The sequence below is a fragment of the Prunus mume genome, linkage group LG8 (assembly GCF_029339155.1).
Source record: "Prunus mume cultivar Tortuosa linkage group LG8, ASM2933915v1, whole genome shotgun sequence".
NCBI lineage: Eukaryota > Viridiplantae > Streptophyta > Magnoliopsida > Rosales > Rosaceae > Prunus > Prunus mume.
The window spans coordinates 14,154,096-14,182,029 of NC_142705.1; the positions used below are offsets into that span (position 1 = coordinate 14,154,096).

A 27,934-nucleotide genomic window follows, 5' to 3' on the forward strand; every position below is an offset into this window, starting at 1 on the left:
TTTTTGGAATTGTGCTCAATAATAGAGATGTTGTTACTCAATTTATCCAAATGATTAACTCATTTTCCCCTGCTTTCCAAGTGCCTGCGGAGTTAGCAATGTTTCTGACATATCTAGTGAGCAACTACAATGACTTGTAAGCAACAATTATTATTATTTTTTATATATAGTTTTTCAACTCACTATTGTTGTAGTTATTTATGAAATTTTCTTTTTCATTTATGTAGTGAAAAATTATGGAAGCGCCCAGCACTTTTGAATGCAGAAGAGAGATTAAGGTGTAGATTTAAAGATAAACAAGTTGTAGATGAACATCCTTTGATGCAACAGAATCTGGATATCAAGTTGAGTGGCATGGTTCTGAATATGGCAGATTGGATTAACAATGTTGTAAATTCTTCTGGAACTTCGTTAGCTTACTACCCTAATTTGACGTTACGCACTATGACTGGTATAAGGTTGACAAATGTATTGTGCTTGAACCACGTTCCCCTAAAAACTATACAACAACTGTATTATCGTTCCTTACTTTCAACCACTATGTATGCGTACACCCTATATACTAAACTAATTATTATTTATTTTGTCTTTCAAGTTCAATTTAGTTTCATTATTCTAATTTTTATTGTATGTACTTCTAGTTTTCGACTGATGTGGAAGTTGATGCAATCCTAAATAATTTTGTTTTTATTTTCATTGGTAGTCTACCCAATTCATTTTTTTATTTTGTACTTAATATTGTTTTTTGGGTAGTCCACATACTTGTTAAAATGTGAGGATGTGTAATCATTTACGACAATAATGATACTTATCATGCGTTCTTTTTTAAATATAAGTGCATAATACCATGTCTTGATTCATTAGATATGAAGAGGATACATAGAGGTACTACTGAGGCTGCACCATCTCAACCTGATAGAAAGCGTCCCACAGCCTCAACGAAGAGATACAAGGTGATGAGGTTAACCCCTTAAGAAGACCAGCCTCATCTACTTTTTTCAAAAGATGTCTTAATCTTTGTGTTCTCGAGCCCCATCGGCTCTTTGTAAAAGTGGGAAACGATACTTATTAGTCTTATAGGTGCAATCCATAATAAATACATGTGGAAATGCCCGCAAGATCTCAATATTAACAGGTGATTCCAAAACAAGTCAGTTACAATATCACCAGATGTCCTATGCCAATCAATATAATTTGTTTGGACAACTTAGTAAGTAATTGTTGCATATGTGTTCTCCGAGAAAATTCTTTACTTCTATTTCATATCCTAACATTGTATATTGTCTTCATAGTTGAAACATTCATTGCATCTCTATCCTTCAGGGTGACCAAAATATCCATGGGTTTCACCAAACTCTTAGACATGTCCACCAACAAGTCATTCTCCTCTTTAGAAAGTCGCCGTACAATTGAATGACCTTAAAGATACTTGGAAACAATATGGTTATGTACTCCGCAAACCATCTCCAACTTCCAATTATCCCCATCACCAATATTGATACCCTTTAATAAGAATGGGCATCCACATTTCTTCGTACTAATGTCCCTCAAATGCATTTTTGTATCACAATTTACATCTGACCTTACACCATTTGTCTCACTAGACTTGCAAGGCTCATATTTACCGTTCCTCTCACAAGCAAGTAGGTCCCCTTAGCCTCTTGCCCTGAGCTCCAGAATCAAACTTTCTAATAATAATTATGATATTATTTATTTTTCCTTGTGCACGAGCCCATCTAATTAATACATCTCTAACTTTGAATATTTGCACATTACACTCATGTTATTTGAAGTTAAAATTTGAAACACTAATGTCATGTTAATAATATTAAAAGGATTTCATTAAGAAAAAAAAAGATACTCAAAATAATTACCTCGTAAGTTGTGAACATTCCACATTCTGTTTCAACATTGTTGCCTTTAGTATGAGCGTCACCTTATGTTTTAAGCCCCCAAATAAACGAAAGTTGGGTCCCCTATATTTCAAAATCCAACACTTGGATATCTTTTTTTATCATTTCATAATGAAGAGATATTTCAAAAAGATGAGCTGGGATCGTGAAGAATATGATGAGAGTAGATGTCAGAAAAATGCTCTTATCCTTGGCACCATGGAAGAATTTCAAAGCTCCTCTTCCAATCCGCCCACCAAACCAAGTTCTCAAAATGGTCGGGAATACATCAATTGATATAGGGAAGACTATGACAAGATGCTGAGGAGGGATTATTTCATGCCAAGACCGGTATACTCATCCACTTGGTTTCGAAGGTGTTACAGAATGATGCTTCACCTCTTCGACCGCATACTTCATGATGTTGTTGGTCATGACAATGACTTACAACAAAAGCAGGATGCCCTTGGTAAACTTGGTTTGTAGCCCCATCAGAAGCTCACTGCGTCACTTAGAATGCTTGCTTATGGCTCATTTGCGAATCAGTGCGATGAGATTTGCAGGATGGGGGCCAAACAACAATCGAGTCTATGGCACGATTTTGCAATGCAATTGAAGCAATCTACATGTTGGACTATCTTCGCTCTCACCAACATCAGCGAACTTGCATAAGCTTTTGAATAAAGTTGAGCAACGAGATTTTCTAGGTATATTAGGTAGCATTGATTATATGATTGGAAGTGGAAAAACTGCCCAACAGACTGGGTTGGAGCTTTTAAAGGTCATAAAAAAAAAAAAAAAAACCCACTATAATTATAGAGGTTGTTGCCTCATTCGACACTTGGGTCTGGCATGCCTATTTTGAAACTCTTGAGTCCCAAAATTATATCAGCATGCTCGAACAATCACCGGTGTTCAATGAACGCATGACAGGTCGAGCACCTCAGGTGGTGTACAATGTTAATGAACACGACTACAACATGGGCTACTATCTGGCGGAAGAATTTATCCAAAGTGTGGTATTTTTGTGAAAACAATTCCAAAGCCCAATAATGAGAGGAAAAAAAAATGTTTTCCAAGTACCAAGAGGCATATTGTAAAGACGTTGAACGATGTTTTGGTATACTGCAAGCTCGATTTGGCATCATTCAGGGGGCTGCCCAAATATGGAATAGGGCTACCCTTCTTACCATCATGATAGCTTGTGTAATCATGCACAACATGATTATGGAGGATGAGCATGCCGAAGATGAAGAAGATTTAGATGTAAAATAAGTTGACTCGATGAACCTAAGGATAGCAAGAATATATGAGGGATCAGATGATGAAGAATTCGAGCCAGTGGGTAGAGATGGACAAAATCTTGGCGGCTTTATGGATCGTTATGCACAAATTAGGTCTGATTATGTTCATGATAGTCTTTGAAAAGATCTAGTTGAGCATGTGTACCACATGCACATATATATGTTGTTGGATAAACTACAGTAAACCCTCTAACCTATAGGGTCATTTACGAGTTCATACCCGATTTTGGGAACATTTATAGGTACATACACAACGTCGCAAAAATTTACAGATCGCCCCCCTCCGTTAGCGAATCCGTTAGAAAATCCGTTATGTGCCTATGTGTCAAAAGTGAGACCCTTTTTTTGATGACGTGGACTTCCACGTGGACAAAAAACTAATAAAAAATTATGTATATGTTAAAAATAATTTTTAAATCATATTAAAATCATTAAAAAATTAATAAAAAAAAGAAAAGAAATATCTCATCTCTCTTCTCCAACCCAGCAAACCCTCTCTCCCTCCCGACTCAACCCCACTTCTCACCACCACTCTCCCGTCGCTTCTCCCCCCTCCCTTTACCATGAATACCCAAAAAACAAAAATAAAAAACCCAGAAAAAAAAAGCTGCAAACATCTACATCATCAAAAAAACCCAGAAAAGAACCCAAAATTGCTTTCCCTAAAAATTATAAAATTAAAATTAAAAACCCTACCCATATTCTGTCTCCCGATTTCTTCCCCCTTCCTCCCAATTTCTTTCCCCCAGATTTCTTCCCCTACCTAGATTTAATTAACCACAATCTTCGTCTTCTTGTTTTCTCTGAAATGGAAGGAACGAGCAATGGAGGGATGTTGTACCACGATGTACAAGAGTCGAAGCTGTGCACGGTGCATTGCGTGAACACGGTGTTGCAGGGGCCTTTCTTCTCCGAATTCGATTTGGCGGCACTCGCCTCCGATCTCGATCGCAAGGAGCGACAGATGATGCTCGTCGAGGGTGGGTCCCACGCTGGCGATTTCCTCTCCGAGGAGTCTCACAACATCTCCAGATTTGTCTGGACTGAATTTTTATTTATTTTATATTTATTTTACTGATCTTTTGTAAAACAACCCAGCAACACCCCCTCTCTGATTGATCTTGTGTACCCAAAGAATGAAGATAGATCAGCTCCTTTTTTTATTTCTATTTTTTCTTTTCATTGTATGGAACTGAAAGAGATCTGCAAGAGTTGAGAAAATGAATTTGTTGTGCTGAAATTGGGGATCGCGCAGTGATCAGAGGGAGAAAGTTCTGATTCTGGGTTGGGTTATCTTAGCAATTGAAGTTCATATTTTTAATTCGTTAAACCTCTTTCTGAGCTGCTAGGTTTGTTTAGTTTAATCATTTTGTGTTTGACTGGGTTTCATGAATTGAAAAGGAGAAACTAAGTTTGATGAGTAAAAGAAACACAAGAACTTTTTTCTAGGTTTGATTAATTGAAGGAGAAATATGCCTGGGTAAGGATTGATTCAATTGATGGGGTTGCGTTACTTTGTCGGAGTCGGAGAGAGAGAGAGAGATTTTTAAAATAATTTAAACATTAAAATAAATTTTTTTATTATTTTTTTCATTTTTAAATAATTTTCATGTGATTTAAAAATTATTTTTAACATGTACATAATTTTTTATTAGTTTTTTGTCCACATGGAAGTCCACGTCAGTTAAAAGAAGGGTCCCATAAATGCCACGTAGGCAGATAACGAATTTCCTGACTAATTTACTAACGGAGGGGGCAATCTGTAAGTTTTCGCGATGTTAAGTATGTACCCATAAATGTCCTCAAAATCGGGTATGGACTCGTAAATGACCCTATAGGTTAGGGGTTTACTGTAGTTTACTCTATGTTGTCCTAGTAACTATAAAATTAAATGAAAATGAAAAAAAAAAGTGTTTGTCTTTTTTTATTTTGCTCAAAATTGTTGTTCCAAATTATGGCTCAAAATTGTTTTCAAAAATAAATTTTTGTGTTGCTTTTCTTATGCTTTGAATTTTTATCACAAATAAAATATAGGACAAACTACAGTAAACCCCCCAACCTATAGGGTCATTTATGAGTTCATACCCGATTTTGGGAACATTTATGAGTACATACACAACTTCGGGAAAACTTACAGATCGCCTCCGTTAGCGAATCCGTCAAGAAATCCGTTATCTGCCTACGTGGCAAATATGGACTCCATTTTTTAATAAGGTGGACTTTCACGTGGACTAAAAATTAATAAAAATTTATATATTTTTCAAAACTAGTTTTAAATTATTAAAATTATTTTAAAATTGATTATAAAAAAATAAAAAATAAAAACAAAAAACCAACCCAGCCAACCACCACGACGTCCTTGCCTACCCCTTCCCAACCCCTCTTCGTCGCAACCCCAACCACCCTCATCGACTGCATCTTCCCATCCCAGATTCTCCCAGATCTGTTTCATATCAGATTGGGTTTTGAATTTTGACTGACCATCTCAACTCAAAAAGCAAGCATTATGCCCTGCTACTCATTCAACAACAGAATCCAGATGACAAATTTATAGTTGTAAAATTATAACACATATTTCTGAAAGAGATTGGTATTTCAATTTCAAAGTTCGACTCAGTAAAAATGCATACATCATCTGATAAATCGATTCATAAAAGATAGCGTTGGCCCTCATGGTGGCGTGGCTGCCTGCTGATGCGACGCGTCTTCTACCCAGACGCCCACTACCGCCATCTTCAACCTACACCATCTTCCCACAACCACCATCTCCAACCTGTACCAGCGCCACCCACCCCCTGGCATCTCTCTCTGGAACTTCTACCATCGCCTGACGACCCACGAGCCGCCTCCCATCATCCCACCCAGCCAACCCCCATCCTCCCTTCCTCCGACTTAACCCTTCGTCGATCCACCCCGAACCCACTGCCAATGTCGTTCTCTCTCTCTCTCTCTCTCTCTCTCTCTCTCTCTCTCTCTCTTTCTTTCTCTCTCCAATACAACCAAACTCCACCTCCCTTTGCTTTCCACGAGTTGCCGCTTCCATCTTTAATTTACCCAAGCTCAGTATGGATGAAATTTGGGCAGCAAATATTAAAAAAAATAAATAAATAAACTGAGCAGCAACATCACCTTTCAAGATGCCAAAATGGAGATTTCAGAATGAAAATTTCAAAACAAATGTCTAGTATTATCAAACCAAATAGCTCGAATTTGAAATTTTATTCAATCTAATGGCCTCGATTTCAAATTTCAATTCAAATTTCATTTTAAAGAAATATCAAATCTAGACATCCAACCACGACCTTCCATCTCCCTTCCATCTCCAATGCCAGAATCAGATCTGGATTTTGTGTGCACTCAGAATCGATCTGATTACTTTCGAGACATTAATGATGATGCAGGTCTCTATTGTGTACTTGGGATCACTTCGTCATGGAGTGTACTATCCATTGTCTCACCACCACAGTATTCTACAGAGAGTTATCCAGGGAAGGTAGTCTATGCAGAGTTTTCCTTGCCCGCAGTTTTTGGGTCTCTAAAGTTAAAGGCTTTGGGCGCGGAAGCGGCGAAAATCGAAAGCTATCAGCGTCGAGGCCAGCTCCCATGAGTTGATAACCTCCGAGGAGGATGAATGCGTTTGGGTGGTGGTTTATGTGGCTAGGGGCTAGGAGGAGAGGAGATGAGAGGAGAGGAGAGAGAGAGAGAGAGAGAGAGAGAGAGAGAATCTGGATGAGGGTTGGGGGAAGATAGTGGGTGCGAGGTGGGCATATGCTGGAGAGGAGAAGAGAATTCTGGGTTGCAGTGGGTCGAAAAGGAGGGAGAAGGAGAGAGAGAGAGAGAGTTGTTTAGGTTTTTATTTTTTTAAAACAAATATTTATTATTTTTTAAAAGTAGATAATTTTTTATTAATTTTTGGTCCACGTGGAAGTCCCGTCATCAAAAAAGGGATCCTATTTTTGACACATCAAGATTTAACGGATTTTCTGACGGATTCGCTAATGGAGGAGCGATCCGTAAGTTTTCACGAGTTGTGTATGTACACATAAACGTTCCTAAAATCAGACGAACTCGTAAATGGCCCTATAGGTTGGGGGTTTACTGTAGTTTGTCCTAAAATATAATAAACTAACATAACAAAATTTGAATTTTAGCCCTTTGCCCCTAACCCCTCACCACCACTAAAATTATAAAAAATTTGAAAGGCTAGATTTTGTGAATAGTACCATTTATTGCCCTTGCATTAGACATCTTCTAAGGTTGCAGGGACGTATCTTGGGTCTAGCGAGAAAATTCAATTTTTATTAAAAAAAATTTTGTCCTTAACAATAATTATGTATAAGGATAAAATAGGTTATTGGGTTAATAATAAAAAATTTATTCTTTGAATTATTTTAAGAAATTAAACATATGAAATTAAAATTAAAAAAAAAAAACCATCCCAGGTTCTCTCTCTCTCTCTCTCTCCGATCTCCTCTCCTCCTAGCCCCCAGCCACACAAACCACCACCCAAACGCATTCATCCTCGGAGGAGGTTATCAACGCATTCACCCTACCGAGATTCACTCTCTCTCCCGATTTCTTCCCCATTCCTCCCAATTTCTTCCCCCATCTCAGATTTCTTCAACCCCATATCTCTCCCGATCTCTCCTCCCCTCCTAGCCCCCAGCCACCCAAACCACCACCCAAGCTTACTTAGGCCACACATCCCAGCCTTAACACCTCTCTTGTTCCAGCCCAACCCATCACCTCCCCCATGCCACAGATCTGATCGTTTTCCCAAACCATAGCTGAGTTCAACTTCAAATTTCACATCCCAACACAACCCACAGAAATTAAGACAACATCATTGGAGTCAGCGAAATTCAAAAAATCCAAGAAACCCACCTCTCCCTCGCATCCACCATCTTCCTCACAAACAGCACAGTTACGTTATTTTTCAAAAAAAATAAAACCCAATCTCATAGGGTGTTTTGAAATCAGTCTTAAACAACAAGCGAAGCAGATTTGAAGAATCCATAGATATAGTTTGCTTAAAGAAGATAGAGATTATAAAGGATGAAACATTAGAAACAAAACCACATCTAAACATCTAAAAAGTCAGTGCCTATGAAATAGAAAATGCTTGGCTGAGAAAAATATCAGAATTCGAATTCGTTTAGTATAATTCAAGGAATGGACTTCCCCAGGCTCAAATCGTGACATGGCCTGCCTCGCTCAACTCGCGAGGCTCCGACATAGCCAACCTAAACCCCACAGCGTCATCTGGCATCAGTGCAGTCGTCGTCGTCGCTCATAGGCCCTCGCGATTCCGTTGCTGCCCCTCTCGAATCGACCATCCCCAGTTGGCAGCGCGCGACACCGTCCACTCGTCATCTCTTCTTCCCCAGCAACTTAGGCTGGTTGTAGAACTGGGTTGCTATGGCTCGGAGGTTGGGCTGGAAGGGAAGGGATGAAATGAGGCTATTTGCGTCTTTTTACCTTTTTCAATTTGATTTGATTTGATTTTTTTTTTTTTTAAATTTTTAAATTTTTATTATTTTAAAATAAATTTTTTATTATTTTATTGTCCACATGGAACATCACGGATTTTCTGACGGATTCGCTAACTGGAGCGGTGATCCGTAAGTTTTCGCGACGTTGAGTATGTACTATAAATGCCCTCAAAATCGGATATGGACTCGTAAATGACCCTATAGATTGGGATTTACTGTAGTTTACCCTAAGTTATTTTATGTCTAAAATTTTTGTGTTTTTTTTTTTGGGAAGGGACGGGGAAACTCACACGCTTTGTACACCACAGGCATGAACTTTTTTGGATGAAACAAAGGCGTTATTTGACGTAGAACTATAGACCAAGACTACCCAAGTCCTTCTCTGTCTCTCTCTCGCGGTGTTGTTTGGTAGAAGAGAAGTAGAGAGAGAAAAAAGAAAGGAAATTTCAAATGGCAGTTGGGAAGGAAGAGGTCGAAGAAATAGTGAAAGCCCGTACGGACAAGAGGGAGTACAGGAGGATCGTCCTCCCAAACTCCCTTGAAGTCCTCCTCATCAGCGATCCTGATACTGACAAGGCAAACGGCCTCCCCGATACTCATTTCTCTTGGCCTCTTTTGTCGCTTAATTTTTAATTTCTCAATTCAATACGTTTCTTATTCACAAATTCACAATCTTGGTCTTGTGTATCTTTTTTTGGGTATTTATTTGTTTAAGTTATCTGTTTCTCAGTGTGCTGCTTCCATGGATGTCAGTGTTGGTGCTTTCAGCGACCCTGATGGCCTGGAGGGCCTTGCCCATTTCCTTGGTAACTTTAATTTCTTTAATGTTTAATACTATTTTATCTTGTTCTGGTATATGGATATTGGATACTATATTTGGTATATATTTGGTATGGTGTTGTGTACGTAGTTATATAAATTTTTATTTCCATTAAAAATCAATGCTAAAGAATAGCACTTCTAGTTTGATTCTGTTGCCATTTGGGTTAGCAGTTGGTGTTCTTTCTATGGTACATGGTAGTCTCTGTAACACTTATAGAGGTTAATATTTCTTCTTGTCAAACAAAAATCGGGTTGGTTAAATTGATCACTGGAGGGGTTTTTTTTAATGGTGAACTAGAAGATGAGTTCATTATATATTTTCATGACTTATTGTTAGTAAGCTTTCATGAAAGTGGGGTTGAAAAAGAATAAGATGTTTCATGACATTCTTTTCTGAATATTGCATGTGTTTTATTGCAGAGCATATGCTGTTTTATGCTAGTGAAAAGTACCCTTTGGAGGATAGTTACTCAAAGTACATAGCCGAGGTACTTATTGCCAGACTTCACAGCTACACTCGGGCCTTTTGAATGCTTTCAATCAAATAAATTTTGAATGGATTTTTATTCTTTTCCATGCTCCTCCACTTTCTGTTTCTTATTGTCAAACTTTGTTGAACGTAGTGGAAGTTAAAAAATGATACAAAAGCAAATAACACATCGTAGACTAAGACATTCTTTCTAGCATACAGGCAAACAACATAAGGATTTCTCTTCTGGAGAGTAGATAGGAGTCAATGTTTGAAGATAATTTCTAACGTGCATCTTCTTTGAGATTTCTGACAAGTGTTCTTATTACTTTTATATGTTTTTTTGAGATCACAATGGACCACTGTGCTTTTTTCGATTGGTTTATAGAATTGTGATTGTGTTGTGCACCATCATTTCCTTAATCCAATCTCATTTATGGGCTACACTTTCCATTATTTTACCATTTATTTATGTTTGATGAATCAAATAGAAGATTTGGACGGACTAGCTAGCTCTTCCCTGATTCTTTTGTATATCTGTCCAAATTCCGTAAGATATGTTTCGTTCCAATGCTTTTCTGCCAACCTGTCCCTCAGGGACTCTCTAATTCGAGAGTGGCCCTTTGTCGGATACATGTCTATTATAAAATGTTTTGGTGGTGTTGTGGAAATACAGAATAACAAAGATAATGTTAGACATATTCTCTTGATAAGGGCCCTTATGCTTGCTTACTTATGTTGTTTTTCTTCAACCTATATGTGGTTTATTTTCTTGGTGCACAGCATGGAGGAAGAACAAATGCTTATACTTCATCTGAGCACACCAACTATCATTTTGACATTAATGTTGATGCCTTTGAAGAGGCTTTGGATAGGTTGATGCTGCTTTTCCTTCTATTGGCTGTTATTTTCATCATTACAATTCTCAAAATTGAACATTGTGTTGATGTGTGGTTTATTGTTCAGATTTGCTCAGTTCTTTATTAAACCATTGATGTCAGCTGATGCTACAATGAGGGAAATTAAAGCTGTTGATTCTGGTTAGTGGCTCTGTTCTGATAATTTTTTTTTATTCTTCAAGTTGTCATTTTAATTACTGTTAACTTCTACTGTGTGTTTGGCGTTATAGAGAATCAGAAAAACCTGTTGTCTGATGGCTGGAGGATGAACCAGGTAGAACTTGCCTCGGATTATAGTCTTTATATGACTGCAAATGCTGAATCTTACTAATTTGAAATGCTATTATTGACATTCAGACTGCATTTAGTTTTGTTAAAGAAAAGTATATATTCGAAATAATTTAAAGAACTATTATGGTATTATGGTCCAATTATCATATGAGTAGTGCATAGTTTTGATGCATATGCATGTGTAGCTACTGTCTTTCCAAATATCACTTTTTTTTGCTATTGTTTTTAACATTGTCTATATGCATTGAGGTTTCAATTACTGTAAGTTTGTTTGCATCTATTGATAGTAGAACCCTTGTGAAACTTATTAGAAGAATGATGAGCTTTAACCCCCATACGAAGAACCCTTGTGAGTCAGGTCCTGCACTGAACTTTAAGAATAAGAAAAACACCCTAAATCTCTCTCTCTCTCTCTCTCTCTCTCTCTCATAAATAGTAGGCAAGTACCCTTAAGTTTCTTTTAACTAAAGTCTGCGATAATAATCTTATTCTTATAGATTTCTTAGTAATTTCCTTGTAAGCATATGATATGTTCTTGAAGTGAATTAGAGCATGCTGCTTTTCACATGTTGTAGCAGTGTTTTTATTTATGTCTCCAACTGGTGTCTAACCTTTTTTATGCATGAATGTCTATGTACAGCTTCAGAAACATCTAAGTGTGGCGGACCATCCGTACCATAAATTTAGTACAGGTCAGGAATTGACTCTTGATTATAATAAAAATTCTTTGACTCAATGTTCATAAAAAAGAGGAAGCAGGCTATTTTTACATCTGAGCTTTCTGTTGCTAATCGGATTTAGTCTTTGGTTATGGTAACCCATGGTTCTTCTTGTTTCACTCCTTTTGAATTGAAATTAATTTAGTGTGTTGGAAAATTGCTTATGCTATGTTATTAGTTATTTTTTTCCTTGTAAATATGAAGTATTGATAGGAGGCAATTGTATGCTTGGTTTTTGTTTGTATTCAAACTGTACCGGGGTGGATGGGTGGCGTTAAGTCTCATATGGCTAAATGCAACGGTGTTTTCATTAACTTGGGAAATAAGGTTTGATGGGGATGAGTTGATGTCTCTAAAAGGACTCTCTTATTCCAGTGGTTGTAGATTTGCACTATTGAGAAGGTGTTTTAAGATGGGATGGTCTATCTGATGTACGAAGAACGGAGGGAAGGCTGAAGTTTGACTAACGTTTTAAATGCTTAGTTGGTCAGTGTGTTGAGAGTTGAGAGGTTTAGAAGTGCACTGGTAATATGTGCTTTGAGGTTTGTATTGGGTATATTTTCTTTATTTATATAAAGGGTTCTTGGCGCCAGTAGTTACCTTGAAAGATTTATTCCTCAACAAGGGAGCAATGGTTCCGTATTGCAGTGCTTTGCATTATGCATTGCATCGGAAATTGAGCCTGTTCTTTTGTTTAAAAGCAATTACTATAAGGTGTTTTTAGGTCCTGCAAATATTACTCTATAACTGATGGTATGTTGTTCATATGGTTTCTGGTTGAGAGGATTGTTGAGGCTTGGGGACTAGTCCCTTGTTGTTTGGAGTGGAGTATATGGGGGAGAGGAATATTGGGACGATGTGAATGTGCAGAGCTTCCTATGGACAAGATCAGACTGTAAATCTTGATGTTTGTTGCTTCACTACTTTGAATTTTTCCCAGTGTTTTTCTTTGGTAATTCTCGTGCATGCCTTCTGTGTACTAGGATCGCTTCCTGTTTCTTCTGGTATTATATCTAATTGATGGACTCATCACCAGCTTAAGAGTGGATGAAGGGACTATCTATAAGTTTGTCTTTTTTGTTATCTTTTGCTTAATTGACTGAGCTCAGAATCAGATGATAGAGTAGTTGTGCATCGGTGGAGTCTCTTCACATGCTTCTGTATTTCTTCCCCCATTTATATGCTCAGTTTTTGTCTATAAGTTTTGTTGGTTTGCTTCTATTTTCTCACAGCTATATGGTAGTCCTACACATTTGACGTGGGCACAACCTCTCTGTTTTCTTTAATAAGACATGTGAATCTTTATGAAAAATAAAACTGTACAACAAAAGTGAACAAGGATTCCATTTCTAAAAGAAAACTAAACATGCAAGCTGCATGAACACCTCAATCCTAGGGGGAAACAACAAAACAAAAACAGAATTCCATAGAGTTACAAAACGTATGCTTTCCAATCTGAAAATAATAGAAAATGATAACTCTCTCAACTCTGAAGCTACAGATGCCCCCAAAGACGTCCAAAAATGCATCCTATCCCATAATCACTGCACCTCTTCACTGTCAAAAACCTTATTTTCCTTTCAACCCATAGAACCCAGAAACTAGAACATCTCCCAGAACTACACCCCATTTCTTTACACCAAAAGAGTTAAACTTCTCACATAATACCACATTACACAACACTGGGATGTACCAGCATAAACCTCTCTCATAACTGAAACTGCAAAAAAGAAGCCACTGTACCGTGCAGCAAGAAGTGATCCATTGCCCTTGCTTCTTAGTGATGATGTGGAGAGTATCACTCGTTTTTTTAGTATATTACTTATTTCATGGTATTTCAGTCATATCCAATGTTGATGTTGAGTTTAATATCAAACTTCACCTTAGTAACTCAGTTGTAATAGTATAATCATACATTAATGACTTGGAAAATCCTATAATGAATATTGGACGATAATTTTTTTTTGCAAATTTCATATCACAAATTTCATTATCCTGACAAGTGAAAAAATTATGAGGTTCATGTGCCCAAAAAGTCCTCTTATTATAAACTGCCTCCAATCACTCATATTTAGGACAGTTTGAGCTATTTAGGCTCCCTGGAGAGCTACACTATGAGTTAACGTAGGAAGAAATATGTGACCTATATCTTTGAAATTTGTTTCTTTTAAATGGCAGCTGCTTATTTTCAATTTATTTTCCTGCTTTGTGGATGGAAACTTTATACAGACTATTCTTACAAGAATGCCACTGTCTATACTCTGGTTGGTGTTGAGAATGTCTACCATGTTTTTCCATCGTGCCTACTTTGTTCACTCTTTCAGGGAATTGGGATACTTTGGAGGTTAAACCGAAAGCGAAAGGACTGGATACCAGAAGTGAGCTTATTACATTCTATGAAGAATATTATTCTGCTAACGTCATGCATCTTGTCATATATGGAAAAGGTTTGTAGCTACATTTACCTTTAACAATCAGGTTCAATGGCCTCGTGGTAAGTTAAATAATTATCACTATGGATGTTTTCAGAAAACCTTGATAAAATTCAAGGCCTTGTAGAAGACAAGTTTAAAGAAATTAGAAACATTGACCGCGACTGCCTTCGTTTTGCTGGTGAGCCTTGCACATCAGAACATTTACAGGTACACATGGTTCTGCTGAACTTTTTATGCTTTCTTTCAGACTTGCAGATTTTGCTGATTAGGAAAAAAACATACAGAATGTCCTATCTTTAGATGGATAATTCTTGCTGCCTTTCTCCTCTGTGTTTTTGTCAGATTCTTGTCAGAGCTGTCCCAATCAAAGAGGGTCATGCGCTGAGAGTTGCGTGGCCAATAACTCCAGAAATTCACCACTACAAGGAAGGGCCATGTAGGTATCTTGGTCATCTCATTGGCCATGAAGGAGAAGGATCTTTGTATTACATCTTGAAAACTTTGGGTGAGATTTGCACTATCTGTTTCCTGCTTCACATAATGAGTTTTCCAGCAGATGTTATTTGTATTGGAACTTTGAAGCCAATGTTCACATACTTTTCATTTCAATGCCTCCATAGACTTCCTCTTTGTGTTTAGATGATTTGCACTTCGGCCGGCTGGCAGTTGCTTTTCACACCCCCAGTTTGTCATCCTACATTTCAAACTCAATGTTTTTTTTTATTATTTATAACCCTCACAGAAAGAGTACGGTATGACAAACTGGGAGTGGAATTAGCATTGCCCTGTAACTTGTTTTTATTTCAAATGTGAAGATTGACATTGTACTCGAGCCTTATCTATAATGTATAATTATCATGCAATTTATGTGCGCATGTAATGTTTCCTTCTTCTTATCCTGCATAAACAGCGTGCATCTTGATTTACATATATAAAAGGATCTATTATTTATTAAGATGCAGATCCCCTCGTACCTCAAACTTTATCTTTAGAATTGACCTGAACTTATAAAGAAAATAAGTTTCATGGCACGCGCTTGGTTGGTTCCTACTGAATTTTACATGTCCTTTGACCTCATTTTTGCATCATTTGGTGAATATGTGCACATGCACACAGAATTTGACTCGTTCGTACTGAGTTTTCTTTTTTATTTTTGTTCACTCATGTCCTTCAAAACCTCTCCTTAATCTGTTTCTCGGATTCTTTTAAGTAGTCTGGGCTCTCTCTCCCCCCTAATATTGTTTAAATGATAGAAATGATCTGCAATGTAGTTACATATAGTTAGACCTGGCAACTTATTGTTTTTTACCATGTTCATTTTGTGTGAAGTGATCCTAAACCCAAATCCGAGTGGTTTGCTGTGTTATGTTTATCCATTTTATCTGTTATCCTTTTCTTTTGGGTAAAAAAAATATAAAAAGTTATAAATAATATCGATTATAGCGTAAATAAAAATCTTATAATACAATAAAAACTTATAAGTTATATCTAATGCATTACACAACAAATGTCCAAACATGTTACCAAAAAGAATGTATAAAAAACAAAATGAATTTATAGGTTAAAATATTTTTCAAAAGAAAAAAAAAAAAAAGTATCTTTCTTAAAGATAACATGGCACTATCGTGTTAAACGAATGGACGCTCACCCGATCAGTTAATAAATGTGTCATTGTCATGTCAACCTATTACTGACCCAATCAGATAATGCTAGATCGAAACACTTGGGGCCCGATTGATAACAATTTCAATTTTAGTTTTTAGTTTTCATTTTTCATTTGTTTATAGTAGAGAATAGAGGAAAATGAGAGTGAGGATGAGATTTAGAGAGAGGATGAGAGGAGAGGATGGGAGGGAAGTGTAACAAAAGTGAAAACAATTTCAAATTGATTTCAGTTTTTAGTTTTTTTTTTTCACTTTTGTTCCTCCTTCCTCCCTCCTCTAATCCCATCTTCACACACATTCTCACTACCATTCTCCCTCTTTTTTCCTCTATACTTTAGCACAAAAAATGAAAACTAACTAAAATTGAAATGGTTATCAAACGGGCCCTTAATGTTTCATTTCAAATTGTGCCGTGTTATCTTGCCATATATGATTTTGCTACGTAGAGTACTCTCGAAGGACTAATCTCCTGAAATTTGTTAAGGAGCATCATGTTATGCAATGGGCTCCAGAAGCATGGGATGCAGAAATTTAATCAGTCATTTCATGATATTGGCACTGAAGATTTAGGTTCTCCATAGACTTCCTGTTTTCTTGTATACGTGGTCATCCTTCTTTGATTTGGTTTATTTTATTTTATTTATTTATACCCTTTTTTTAATTTTTAATTTTTATTAATTGTCATAATCAGTGAAATGTAACTTCAAAGTGAACAAAGCTCAAGAATGTGATGCTTCAAATCTTTAAATTTGGCTCTGTTCTCATTAAAACAGAGAGATTGAGGAGTCTGATTACCAGGAAAGGTAGAGTTGATAAGCTATACTAGAAATGTTTGTGCATAAGAATACTTACTATAGTAGATGATCGGATCTAGTACAAATTTGAATGTAATGTTTGTGTACCTCAGATTACATGATAGTGTAGTAAACTAGTAAACTAACAGGATAGATGAATTAGGTTCTATCAATTTTGGCAGAAACTTAAAGTTGCCCCAGCTAGTTGATTTACTTGTGGTTCAACATGTACTAGAAAAAGGGCATCATTTTAAGGAAGATGTGAGTCTGATGTCTGATTTGGTCTGGCAGATATCACTAAGAATATGGCTGAATTTTAAATTTAGAGATTGACACGTAAAGATGAAAATTCGTTGATGTGGTCACCTTCTGTCCTGATTATAGGATGCATGAAGTTAATTTACTTGGGTAAAAGCTAACTTCACTTCTTTGTTTGTTCTGAAATAAATTGCAGGATGGGCAACAGGTTTGTCTGCTGGTGAAGTAGATTCAACTTTTGACTTTTCTTTCTTTAGAGTAGATATTGATCTCACTGACGCGGGTCATGGTTAGTTTATCTTCTATTTTTTTCATTTTTACGTATTCTTATTTCTCCCAACCCCTGCCCCCATTTAGGCTTCATTTCATTTTGGATGAACATTTTTCACAAGTCCTAAGACAGCTTGAAGTACTAATCTAACATATTCTTTTTGTAGGGTGGCATTCTTTTACTTGGATTTTAGTTTTCTAGAATATGATAAACCTTTTTACTATATTGCAGAGCACATGCAAGACATCGTAGGCTTGCTTTTCAAATACATTTCCGTCTTACAGCAGTCAGGCATCTGCAAATGGATTTTTGATGAGGTATACATATTGTGTATTGTAGTTTATGAATTACTGGTGCATGATACCTTTATCTGCATTTTGTCTAACATCAAGTGTTGTATCTTCACAGTATGAATTACTGGTGCATACTCTTACTAAGAAGATGGCTAATATGTCATGGCAGCATACCCATTCTTGGTTTCCACATCTGTTTGTCATGAGATCAGTCTAAGGATGATGGATATAAGTTATTCTAGTTGTTGGTGTCATGTCAAGGACTTTAGGGGTTGGATTGAGTGTACTTATATAATATTGGCGTTTTAGATTTGTAACTATCCCTATCCCTACTCCATGGTAGACGTCTCTTCCGTCCCTCCCCCCCCCCAAAAAAACTCTCTTTTCCCTAAACCAGACGAATCCTTAATGTGTAGAAGGGTGGATTAGTCAACTCTCGAGACCTTAAAATATATTTTGCAATGGCCTTAGGATGTTTTCCAGGGACTTGTTCTACTGCTGCTATATTAGACAGTGATAGATAGCCTTTTATTTCATGGTTACAATGGAGGGAATTGTACCCTGGACCTAACCTAATCATAACCCATTTCCCCACCCACCCTTATCACTTGGGTTAACCCTAAGGGTGAATGCAATGCTGACTTTATATATGAATATGATTCATCACCATTTTCTCTTGATTTTCTTTGTATCTAAACAGTTTTAATCATACTGTGGTTTGAATTGAGGAATAAATTCTTGAGTTATGATATACCATCTGTTTACTGTAGCTTTCTGCTGTTTGCGAGACGAAGTTTCATTATCAGGACAAAATTCAGCCAATTAGTTATGTGGTCAGCATTTCGGCAAATATGCAGGTATTCGGGCTCTTTTTTTTAAAAAAAAAAAAAAACTGTGCTTCTATTCAGTTGTTTGATAATTAATATTCACTTGCTTCTTACTCACATGACATGTTTGTGTCCTTACGCAGAAATATCCCCCAAAAGATTGGCTAGTGAGATCATCCTTGCCTTCTAACTTCAGTACAGACATTATCCAAATGGTGCTGAACAAGTTGTCTCCAAACAATGTCAGGTAAGTCTTTCGCTTAGTTTGGGTTCTTTACGGGTTGGTAAGGTACAAGGCCATCTTCCAAGGATATCATGACTTTGTCTCTCATTTTAGCTTGGTTCTTTTTATTGGTTTAAACATCAGATTTTGGGAAGATCTGTCCTGGAGTGATGCTCCTTTTTCTTATTAAAGAAGCAATGTTCGTTTCATGCTTGAAATTTTTATGCCTTATCATTTCTAGGGTTGTCTCCATGACCTTTTAGTGTCTTTCTCCAGAAACTGTCTTAACTACTCGGGGTTTTCATTTTTTTCTGAAATCTGAATGATGGAAAGGTAGCATTTCATCACAATTCAGGAGAATATTGTGTTTTTGGTGGAGGGGAGAAAGGTAAGGTTTAATGGATCTTTTGGGTTATTGTCATGCATTGGGGCTGTGGTGGTGGTTAATCAGGGAGGCAGGGGTTTCTTGGGTTGTTTCTCAGTCACATTGAAACATTCTTTGTGAAAAATATTGTCCTTTGGTGGTGGAAGGAAGACAACAATTTCGTGGTATCGCACTGTGTTAGCTTGTTTTTGGGTAATTTGTCCTAAGGCCTCTAAATCCACTTACCATCCTAAGAGGAGATATTCAAAGCATGTTTTTATAAAAGTTTGTTTAATGTAGTTCTTGCCTTGGACTGTTAACTCATATCTACTTGCATTGTCAACAAGGACGGAACTACGCTATGGCTAGATTGGGCTCTAGCCTAGTGCAAAGTTTGGGAAAAAAGAAATTTAATACTAATTTTTAGGCACTACACCTCATTTTACAAAAATTAGCCCAAGCAAAAATTAGCATGTCCTATCTAAACAGATCTCCAGTTAGCTTCAAGTTTTCTCCTATGAGAAAATAAATGGAATTTTAATTAGATCTTTACCCATATAAGAAATAATAGCCCACCCTTAAAAAAATTTCTGATTCTGTCCTTGATTGTCAAGCAATTGATGTCAACTCATTACAACCTTGAGTGTTTAGGAAATGGAATATGTAAATACAATCAGCAAATTTGGACTGCTGACCCTCCCTTTATTTCTTGGTACCTTTATCTAATTGTAATAAAAGTTTTGTTTTTATCGAAAGACGGCCTATCACTTGGTTTGCCTACGTATAAGCAAAACTTAGTGATATGATAATAGAAGAACCCTGTTATCTGTTATGTTCAAGGAATGTTTGGCCCACCTGCATTCACTTCTAAAGAATTGACTGAAAGACTGCAGTATCACAATCATGTTCTGATTGCAATTTTTTGAATGTACTTGTGTTGATTGAAACTTATTTAGTCTTGGTTTCTCATAGTGATTCACAGCACTATAACTCATTAATCACTTATCGTCAGTTCCTGAGGCTGTCCCCGTTAAGTAGCGAAATAGTGTATTATTTATGTGGGAATTTGATCTTTCCATCCATGGCATTGTACTTCTTGATGCTGTCTAAAAGTTTGATCTCAGCAATTAAGAATGTTTTTACTGTTTCTCATAATTCTCCTATTGTCTATTTTTTCTTTTCTAAGCGATATACGAAACATAATGACAGTACATTGTAATAAGTTTCCTAATAGGTCCTTTGCTCAACAGAATTTTCTGGGAGTCGAAGAAATTTGAAGGTCAAACTAATATGGTTGAGCCATGGTATGGAACTGCTTATTCCATCGAGAAAATTACGGGCCCCATGATACAGGTTGGTTACGGGTTCTATATGTATATCGAGTTTTATATATTGATGGACACAATAGCATTAGTCAGTTTTCTTTTCTTTTTTCCATTTCTATTTTTTCTTTTTTTGTCTTTTTTAGAGTGATAGTAATATGTAAGGTATGCTGCTTTTTTATTTGCATCAGTTTAGAGGTATTAGGAATATTTTAAGGGGAGGAGAGGAAAACACTTTTGATCCTGGAAGTTTTTCATTTAAGTGCAGGAATGGATAGTATCTTCGCCAAATGAGAATCTGCACCTACCAGCACCTAATGTATTCATCCCCACCGACTTGTCACTTAAGAGCGATCATGAGAAGGTGTGATGAATAATAAAATCTAACTGGAAGTTAACACAGCACTTAAATTCTTCTGATATGATTGACTTTTTATCAGGCCAAATATCCAGTTCTTTTAAGAAAGTCGCCGTATTCAACACTATGGCACAAGCCTGATACAATGTTCTTTACTCCTAAAGCTTATGTTAAGATTGTTTTCACTTGTCCCCACGCAAGTGACTCCCCTGAAGCAGAAGTGTTAACTAATATCTTTACTCAGTTGTTGATGGATTACTTGAATGAATTTGGTAAGATATGTAGTTACAGTTAATTACTTGGTTTCATTGGTAGTGTTGCATACACAACGTGTTATTTTCTTGAAGAGCTTATTCAAATATTTAATTCTTTCTTTGTCAGCTTACTATGCTCAGGTTGCTGGACTGAATTATGGAATAAGCCACACAGATAGTGGATTTCAGGTATCAATATGAAACTTGCTAGATGGTTCTTTTTAAATTTTTGTTGTGTTTCTGTAAAATTTTAGTCTGTGTTGTCACAGCTACTTCTTGAATCGATTTATTCTCTGAAAGTTGCATTATTCATTTCATAATACCTTATATAGCAAACTCAAAATAATAATAATAATAATAATAATAATAATAAAGGTGGTCTACATAGGGTAAATGGTAATTCAGTATAGCGTGAAATATGAAACATGAAGGCTTTGAATACTGAATGTAGTAATGGTCCTTGGATCACTTTTTTGGACACCCATTGTGGACCTTTGAATTCCGAATCAAGAAATTATTGATTGTTGTTGTCCTGGGGATATTTATTGATCTAAAACTAGAGGAATAGGAAGTGTCTGTAACTCATCCAATTGGTATTATAATGTTTTTAAGGGGGTTAGAAACAGTGAACTTAACTATGTTTAGTTGGAAGATCTTGAGGCGTGGCATTATTCCAAATTTGGTTTTACCTTTTATTGATCATAACTATCCGTAGATTTTACCTTATGTTTTCTTGTGTAGGTGATTCTGGCTGGCTATAATCACAAATTAAGGATTTTACTGGAAACTGTAGTTGAAAAGATCGCAAGCTTTGAAGTGAAAGCTGACAGGTTCTCTGTTATAAAGGTAAACTTCAAGGCTCCTTCATAAAAATATTAACTTTAAATGTTCCTAGTCATTTTTATGGATGAGGATTTGATAAGCTGTCACTAGTGGTACAGTAACTGGATTAATAATTTTGCATATTAGTGACTTGTTGCGCTGTGTTATTCCAGAGGCTTACACCAAAATATCTTCTGTTATGCAGAGCCAATAAGAATTTTGAAAAGATACTGAATCATATCTGCCTATATTCTATTACATTTCTTTGTTTTCTTTTAAATAAACAAAACATTTTGGGACATTCTCCTTATTTAGGTATTTTAGGATCTTCACGATTCTTCTCGTGCTTTCTCAAACTGGGATTAGATTTTTCCATGCATGGGATTTTCTAGTTTTGGCATAACAGACATTCTCTGTTGATCACACATCAAGAATATAAAGTCTTGTCCTGTTTAAAAAAAAGAAAAAGAAAAAGAATCTCCATTGATGGCCAATTGGTTTTGACTGGATGCTTTAATTCTATCATGTTATCGAAGAAGGCAACCAACGTGTCAGGCCCAACGGCCATACGTGCTTTCACGTCACCCAATATAAGTTGTCCATGTCTTTGCACAAGTCATGCTACACGAGGGGTCGTGTTCAGAGTATACCCCACATGGGAAATGTAATGTTCTAGGCCTATGCACCCTTGGCCATTTGGTTTTGGGTTGGTGATCAAGTAATCTTGTTACTTCTTCTATACAAAATATTCAATTTGATGCAGGCTCAACATAAAAAGTATTGAATTACACACATATTGTGGAAGTTCTGACTGGTCCATGCCCCAGTTAAAGATGCTAACCATCCTTAGAATCAAAGAACTTTCCTAGATTTCATGGTTGTCATCATTTTTTATCATTAATTTTCTCCAAAGAAATACCTAATTTTTTATTTTATCAATTAATCTGTCTTCGTCAGGAGCATTTTCTTTTTCCTTTCAACCTGTTTCTGTTACTCTGGGACTTTATTTTTATAGCTTCTTTATTTTGTTGCCCCTTTGCTGAACACCTTTATCCTTATGGTAATCTTTTAAGTATCTTATTTTTGGGAAGGAAAAAGGGTCAATGTATTTTAGCTTATGAAATTTGGGAAGTCAATCTTCTATCTAGAGTGGTGTATATCTTGAATGATACCTTACTTGTGTTATCTGCCCTTTTGTCCGTATCAGGAAATAGTCACAAAGGAGTACCAAAATTTCAAATTTCGGCAGCCTTATGAGCAAGCTATGTACTACTGCTCATTAATTCTACAGGATCATACTTGGCCATGGATGGAAGAACTTGATGTTCTTCCTCATCTTAAAGTTGAAGATCTTGCTAAGTTTGTTCCCATGATGCTCTCAAGGGCCTTTTTAGAGTGTTACACAGCAGGTTACCATGTTTTCTTACCTCAAACAACTTAGGTTATAGCCACTGTTATTTTCATTTTAATTTTCCTTTTCTATTCGTATTCATTCCTAGTTATACGCTTTTGCAGGAAACCTTGAAAGGAATGAAGCTGAGTCCATGATCCAGCATATTGAAGATGTTCTCTTTAAGGGTTCAAACCCTATTTGCCAACCTTTGTTCCCATCTCAGCATTTGACGAATAGAGTTGTGAAGCTTGAAAAGGGCAAGAGCTATTTCTACCCTGTGGAGGGTCTCAATCCAAGTGACGAAAATTCTGCCCTTATCCACTATATCCAGGTTTTTCAATTTGTTTACAGTATTAATCAACTAGATTCTATTGGGATAGTTTAGTGTCTGTATGACCTTGCTGGAATCAATAATTTTTGCTTCTAGTTTTCTTTCTCTATGCTCTAGTTCAAAATTCACCAAACCTTGTCAGAGTTCCCCCTGAAGTGTTTCAAACCAATAATTTCTTCTCTGTTAACTCATCAAGAAATTGCAGAAAATGTCTTTTCTTGAAATTTGAAAAGGTATTGGAGCTGTATCTACCTTTGACAGATCTGTAGTTTGATCACTGAAATGAACTTTCAGGGTTTTATTCTATCAGGTTACATGCAAATGAGACATTCTGACAACAAAGATTATCCACCATCCTTTGGTTAACTGAATCCCCTTCCTATAGGCCATGTTCCTCTTGGTTATAAGACTTATATTTGGCCTTCCTGTTGAACAGCATAAAATCACCTCACACCAATCCCCACTCATTTATCTGCAGCAGAGGTTTCTGTGTTTGTTTTAAATGTAGTTGTGTTAATATGTTTAGGTACATCGGGATGATTTTATGCTGAATGTGAAACTTCATCTGTTTGCTCTTATTGCAAAGCAACCTGCCTTCCACCAACTTAGATCAGTTGAGCAACTTGGTTACATCACCGCCCTCTTGCAGAGGCATGAAACAAATTCAAATGACTTATCCCTCAATTTCATGCCTCATGTTGTGATTTTTTTTTTCTCAATTACCTTCCCATTCTTTTCTGATGCAGGAATGATTGTGGTATCCGTGGGGCACAGTTTATTATACAATCCACAGTGAAGGTATATTAGATGCTTCTACTGTTGCCTTGTTGCCTTATCTACGTATTCTAATTATGTTATGTTCATCTACAGGATCCAGCACATATTGATTTGAGAGCAGAGGAATTCCTCAAGGCATTCGAGAGTAAACTTTATGAGATGACAAATGAAGAATTCAAGGTGAGATCAACTAGGCTCTATCTTTAATTCCAGCTTGCTAGGGTTGACTACATTTTTTATGCTGCTATAATCTCTTTTGTATGGAAAATCGTCAGAGTTAAAACTTCCAGGGACCTTACATTAGTCTTTCGTCCTTGTTTATTATCCTCACATATAGATGGCAGTCTTTCAGTGCCAATGTTCAATCACTTCTATATAAATTTTATTGGAGTTATTTACAGTAACACCCACTCAAGTTTTAGCTTTTTCACAAAACCCCCTGAGGTTTGGGAAATTACACGAACACCCCCTGATGTTTTAGATTGTTTGCATGAAACCTTTTTTCGTTGATTTCTCCTGCGAAGAAAACATTGCACGTCCTCAAAACATCCACCAGCATCATCTTTCGCCTTCCATTGGTCTTTCTTGCGATGTTTAGTATCGTCGTGTATGGATGGTAGATGTGTTTCAATGTCAGTGTTCTTCACTTCTAGATAAAGTTTATGCAAACCTATAAAAAATATATATATAAAAGGGGAGATTGTACGATCTGCAATGTGACAATATGATTTTGAGAATAGTCGTAAAACTTTGATGAGAGTTTACGAGTCTTGAAAGGATCAACTCTTTTTCCCAATAATAACTTTTGAACTGATTGTTACATAGAGCAATGTAAATGTGTTGATCGACATGAAGCTTGAGAAGCACAAGAACTTAAGGGAAGAAGCGGCATTTTATTGGAGGGAGATTTCTGATGGGACCCTCAAGTTTGACAGGATAGAATCTGAGGTATGAACATCACTCTAACTTTATTTGCATGTCTGCAATGCAAAATGTTCAATACATTTTATCTTTTTTAGTACAAATGAATTCGGAAAGAACCTGAAGAAAAATGTCCTTATCAGGGCATGTCATCTTAAGTCCAATAGTTCTATGTAGATGAAAATATTTCGTAAAGTAATATTACAAACTTGTTAGCAGAAAAGGATAATGTTAAAGCTGATAATTGTAAAAATACAAAAGAACTGTTGGAATATACTTAAGAGAAAATGCGTCCTCTATTAATGATGGGGTTGAAACAGATTGCTGCACTGAGGCAGCTTACACAACAAGAGCTGATAGATTTTTTCAATGAGCATATAAAAGTTGGGGCACCTCATAAGCGGACATTAAGTGTACGAGTGTATGGGAACTCACATTCATCTGAGTATAAAATAGACAAAAGTTCACCAGCGCAAGCTTCCTCCGTCAAAATCGACGATATATTCAGCTTCAGAAGGTCACAACCTCTTTATGGTTCATTCAAGGGAAATCATGTGAAGTTGTAGAGAATTCAGAGTATGATATCTCGATTGCATATGGAATTTCATGATTTCAACCTGGAAAACTTTGTAGAAGAATACCAAAGCTTGCAGACAGCAGATTCGGCAACAAACAGCACTGAGAAAGTCACCAAGAAAGTTCATTGGCAAAGCAAGTCTATAAGATCAAATGTTATTTTTCACAGGGCACCGTCTTGAATTCCATCTATGCCGTATATTGCCCTTGTCAAAACAATGTTTTATTTGTGTATTCTATTTAGAGCTACCAATGAATTATCAATAATTCAAATAAGAGATTTAGAATGTGCCTTTGGGTTCGGTTCAGCTCTGAGGCATTTGGTTCAACTTATTTGTCATATACCATACATTGTAATCTATGTAATGAACTACGGAGCATTTTAAAATTAAAACAATTTATAAATCCATCGTGAAGGTACAACCTATATAAAGAAAAATGATTCCAAATAAATAATTTGAAAGAAAAGGCTGCAATAAATAACATGGCAAGGGATTTTTGTTCAAAATTTTTGGCAACACAAACTGATCATATATTAAGATTAGTTAAGTGATGTTCTTGCCCTTGATATTTGGGTAGAACAATTAAGTTGTAAATGAATTTCTTTTTCTTCTAAATTTTGTGATTATATATAAGTTTACTTTTCTTTTTCTTAATACAGAAACTAGTTTTCTATTTGTTAGTAATAAAAACAAATACAAGGTGTAAACGCAAACATTGAGTGATACTCGTATTAACTAGTTCTTGATTTAATGATATTTATCGTTACAATGTTGGAAACCCAACGTATTTATTTCGTCAAAATGACGTTGAGGCATATATTATATTTTAAGCTCTAGTGGTAGAGCATTTTATTCTCCAAGCAAGAATTCAACTCATATCATCCCCTCCTTTAAAAAAAATAAAACCCAAGTCATAGAAGAAAAGAAAAAAAATCCTTTTATAAATAACCAAGAATCAAGTGATGATGAGAAGCCAATTACCATTAAAAGAATTCTTTTCAACACAAATCCAAGATGGATTCAATTCAAGTTTAAATTCTATGAGAAGATTATAAATTTGTGGAAAGAAAAAAAAATCTCCATTAAATGTGGACACAAATTATGCTTAATTTCCTTCCTTTCTCACAAAACAGAATACAAAAAAGCCTCATTGGTGTTGGCCTCCATAGCTGCTGCCTTGACACCACAACTGGTGAAGATGCCATCAAATTGAGAATGGCTGCCATTGGTGGGCTTCTGGGCTTGGTCAAAGTAGTGATGATGATGTTGATCTTCAGAACCAGATGGAGGATGGTAATACAAGCGTCCAGTTTGTGGGCAATGAGAATGAAATCTTGCTGCTATTCTCACCCCTGTATCTAATAATTCCACCCACTTTCCCATCTTTATATATTTTTTTGTATTTCTCTCTCAATCTTTATGTTGCTCTCTGTTGCTTTCTGTTCTTCCCAAGAGAGAGAGAGGGAGGGAAGGAGAGAGATCAGAGAACACAATACAAAGCTAAGAAATAGAATTTTGCTTCTTGTGAGGAAGGAAGGGACACTTGGTCCCTTTTATAGCCTTGCCTATGTTCTTGGTTGGTTCCTCTATTTATTATGGTTTTTTACATTTAAGGGCCTATCTTTTCTATGCAATTATTGTGGTACCCCTTTGTTTTTCATTTTTTCTCTTTTTATACCCAAAGCTTCAAGGATCATTTTACTCATTCTTTTTTTATTGCACATTTTACTCATTCTTTAAGACAAGTGGTCAAGTGAGTGCTATATTTAAAAAATTTAAAACAAACTCATTCAACAACCAACAATTGTGGGGTAGGAAATCAAATTCTACCATTTTAACAAAATTTTAAGAGTGCTGTTATTTCCGCCTCCTGTCCTATTTCCCCACCCACCTTATCCTCAAAATTTTAAAGGCAAATTTGTCTTTATGTAAAATGACTTCTAAGGACTGAAATAAATTCTTCTGTTTGTGACGCTTCTTTTATCATGTCATTGGACTCTTCATCTTCTGTTTGATAATCGACACTGTTTGCTGTTCTTCTTTAATTCAAACTTGACCAGTTTTATCTAGGCAAGTAAAATAAGGTTCACTCTCTAAAAACACTTGTATTTTTTTTTTTCCAGCTGCTTGTTATTTTGCACGAGTTTGCCAAACATGTGGT

The 27,934-nt window shown here is 36.2% G+C and overlaps 1 protein-coding gene across 1 annotated transcript; it reads left to right on the top strand.

Annotated features, from left to right (window-relative positions):
- Positions 1–9,043: 9,043 nt before the first annotated feature.
- Positions 9,044–26,100, top strand: LOC103322040 (Insulinase (Peptidase family M16) family protein). Its single transcript, XM_008223905.2, has 26 exons — positions 9,044–9,264; positions 9,419–9,494; positions 9,931–9,998; positions 10,763–10,854; positions 10,946–11,019; positions 11,109–11,152; positions 11,810–11,861; positions 14,213–14,335; positions 14,418–14,530; positions 14,666–14,828; positions 17,236–17,328; positions 17,542–17,627; positions 18,374–18,460; positions 18,574–18,677; positions 20,268–20,370; positions 20,608–20,703; positions 20,780–20,969; positions 21,079–21,140; positions 21,693–21,797; positions 22,981–23,182; positions 23,289–23,497; positions 24,024–24,148; positions 24,244–24,295; positions 24,368–24,454; positions 25,100–25,222; positions 25,516–26,100. The coding sequence occupies exons 1-26, from the start codon at positions 9,139–9,141 to the stop codon at positions 25,759–25,761; spliced, it is 2,901 nt and encodes a 966-aa protein (XP_008222127.2). The 5' UTR covers positions 9,044–9,138; the 3' UTR covers positions 25,762–26,100.
- The last annotated feature ends 1,834 nt before the right edge of the window (positions 26,101–27,934 follow it).

Excerpts from the sequence above, each read along its gene's own strand:
- LOC103322040 (XM_008223905.2), top strand. The coding sequence starts at position 9,139 with ATGGCAGTTGGGAAGGAAGAGGTCGAAGAAATAGTGAAAGCCCGTACG. Across the intron at positions 14,531-14,665 it reads GCACATCAGAACATTTACAG|ATTCTTGTCAGAGCTGTCCC; the intron begins GTACACATGGTT and ends TGTTTTTGTCAG. Across the intron at positions 21,141-21,692 it reads ACACAGATAGTGGATTTCAG|GTGATTCTGGCTGGCTATAA; the intron begins GTATCAATATGA and ends TTTCTTGTGTAG.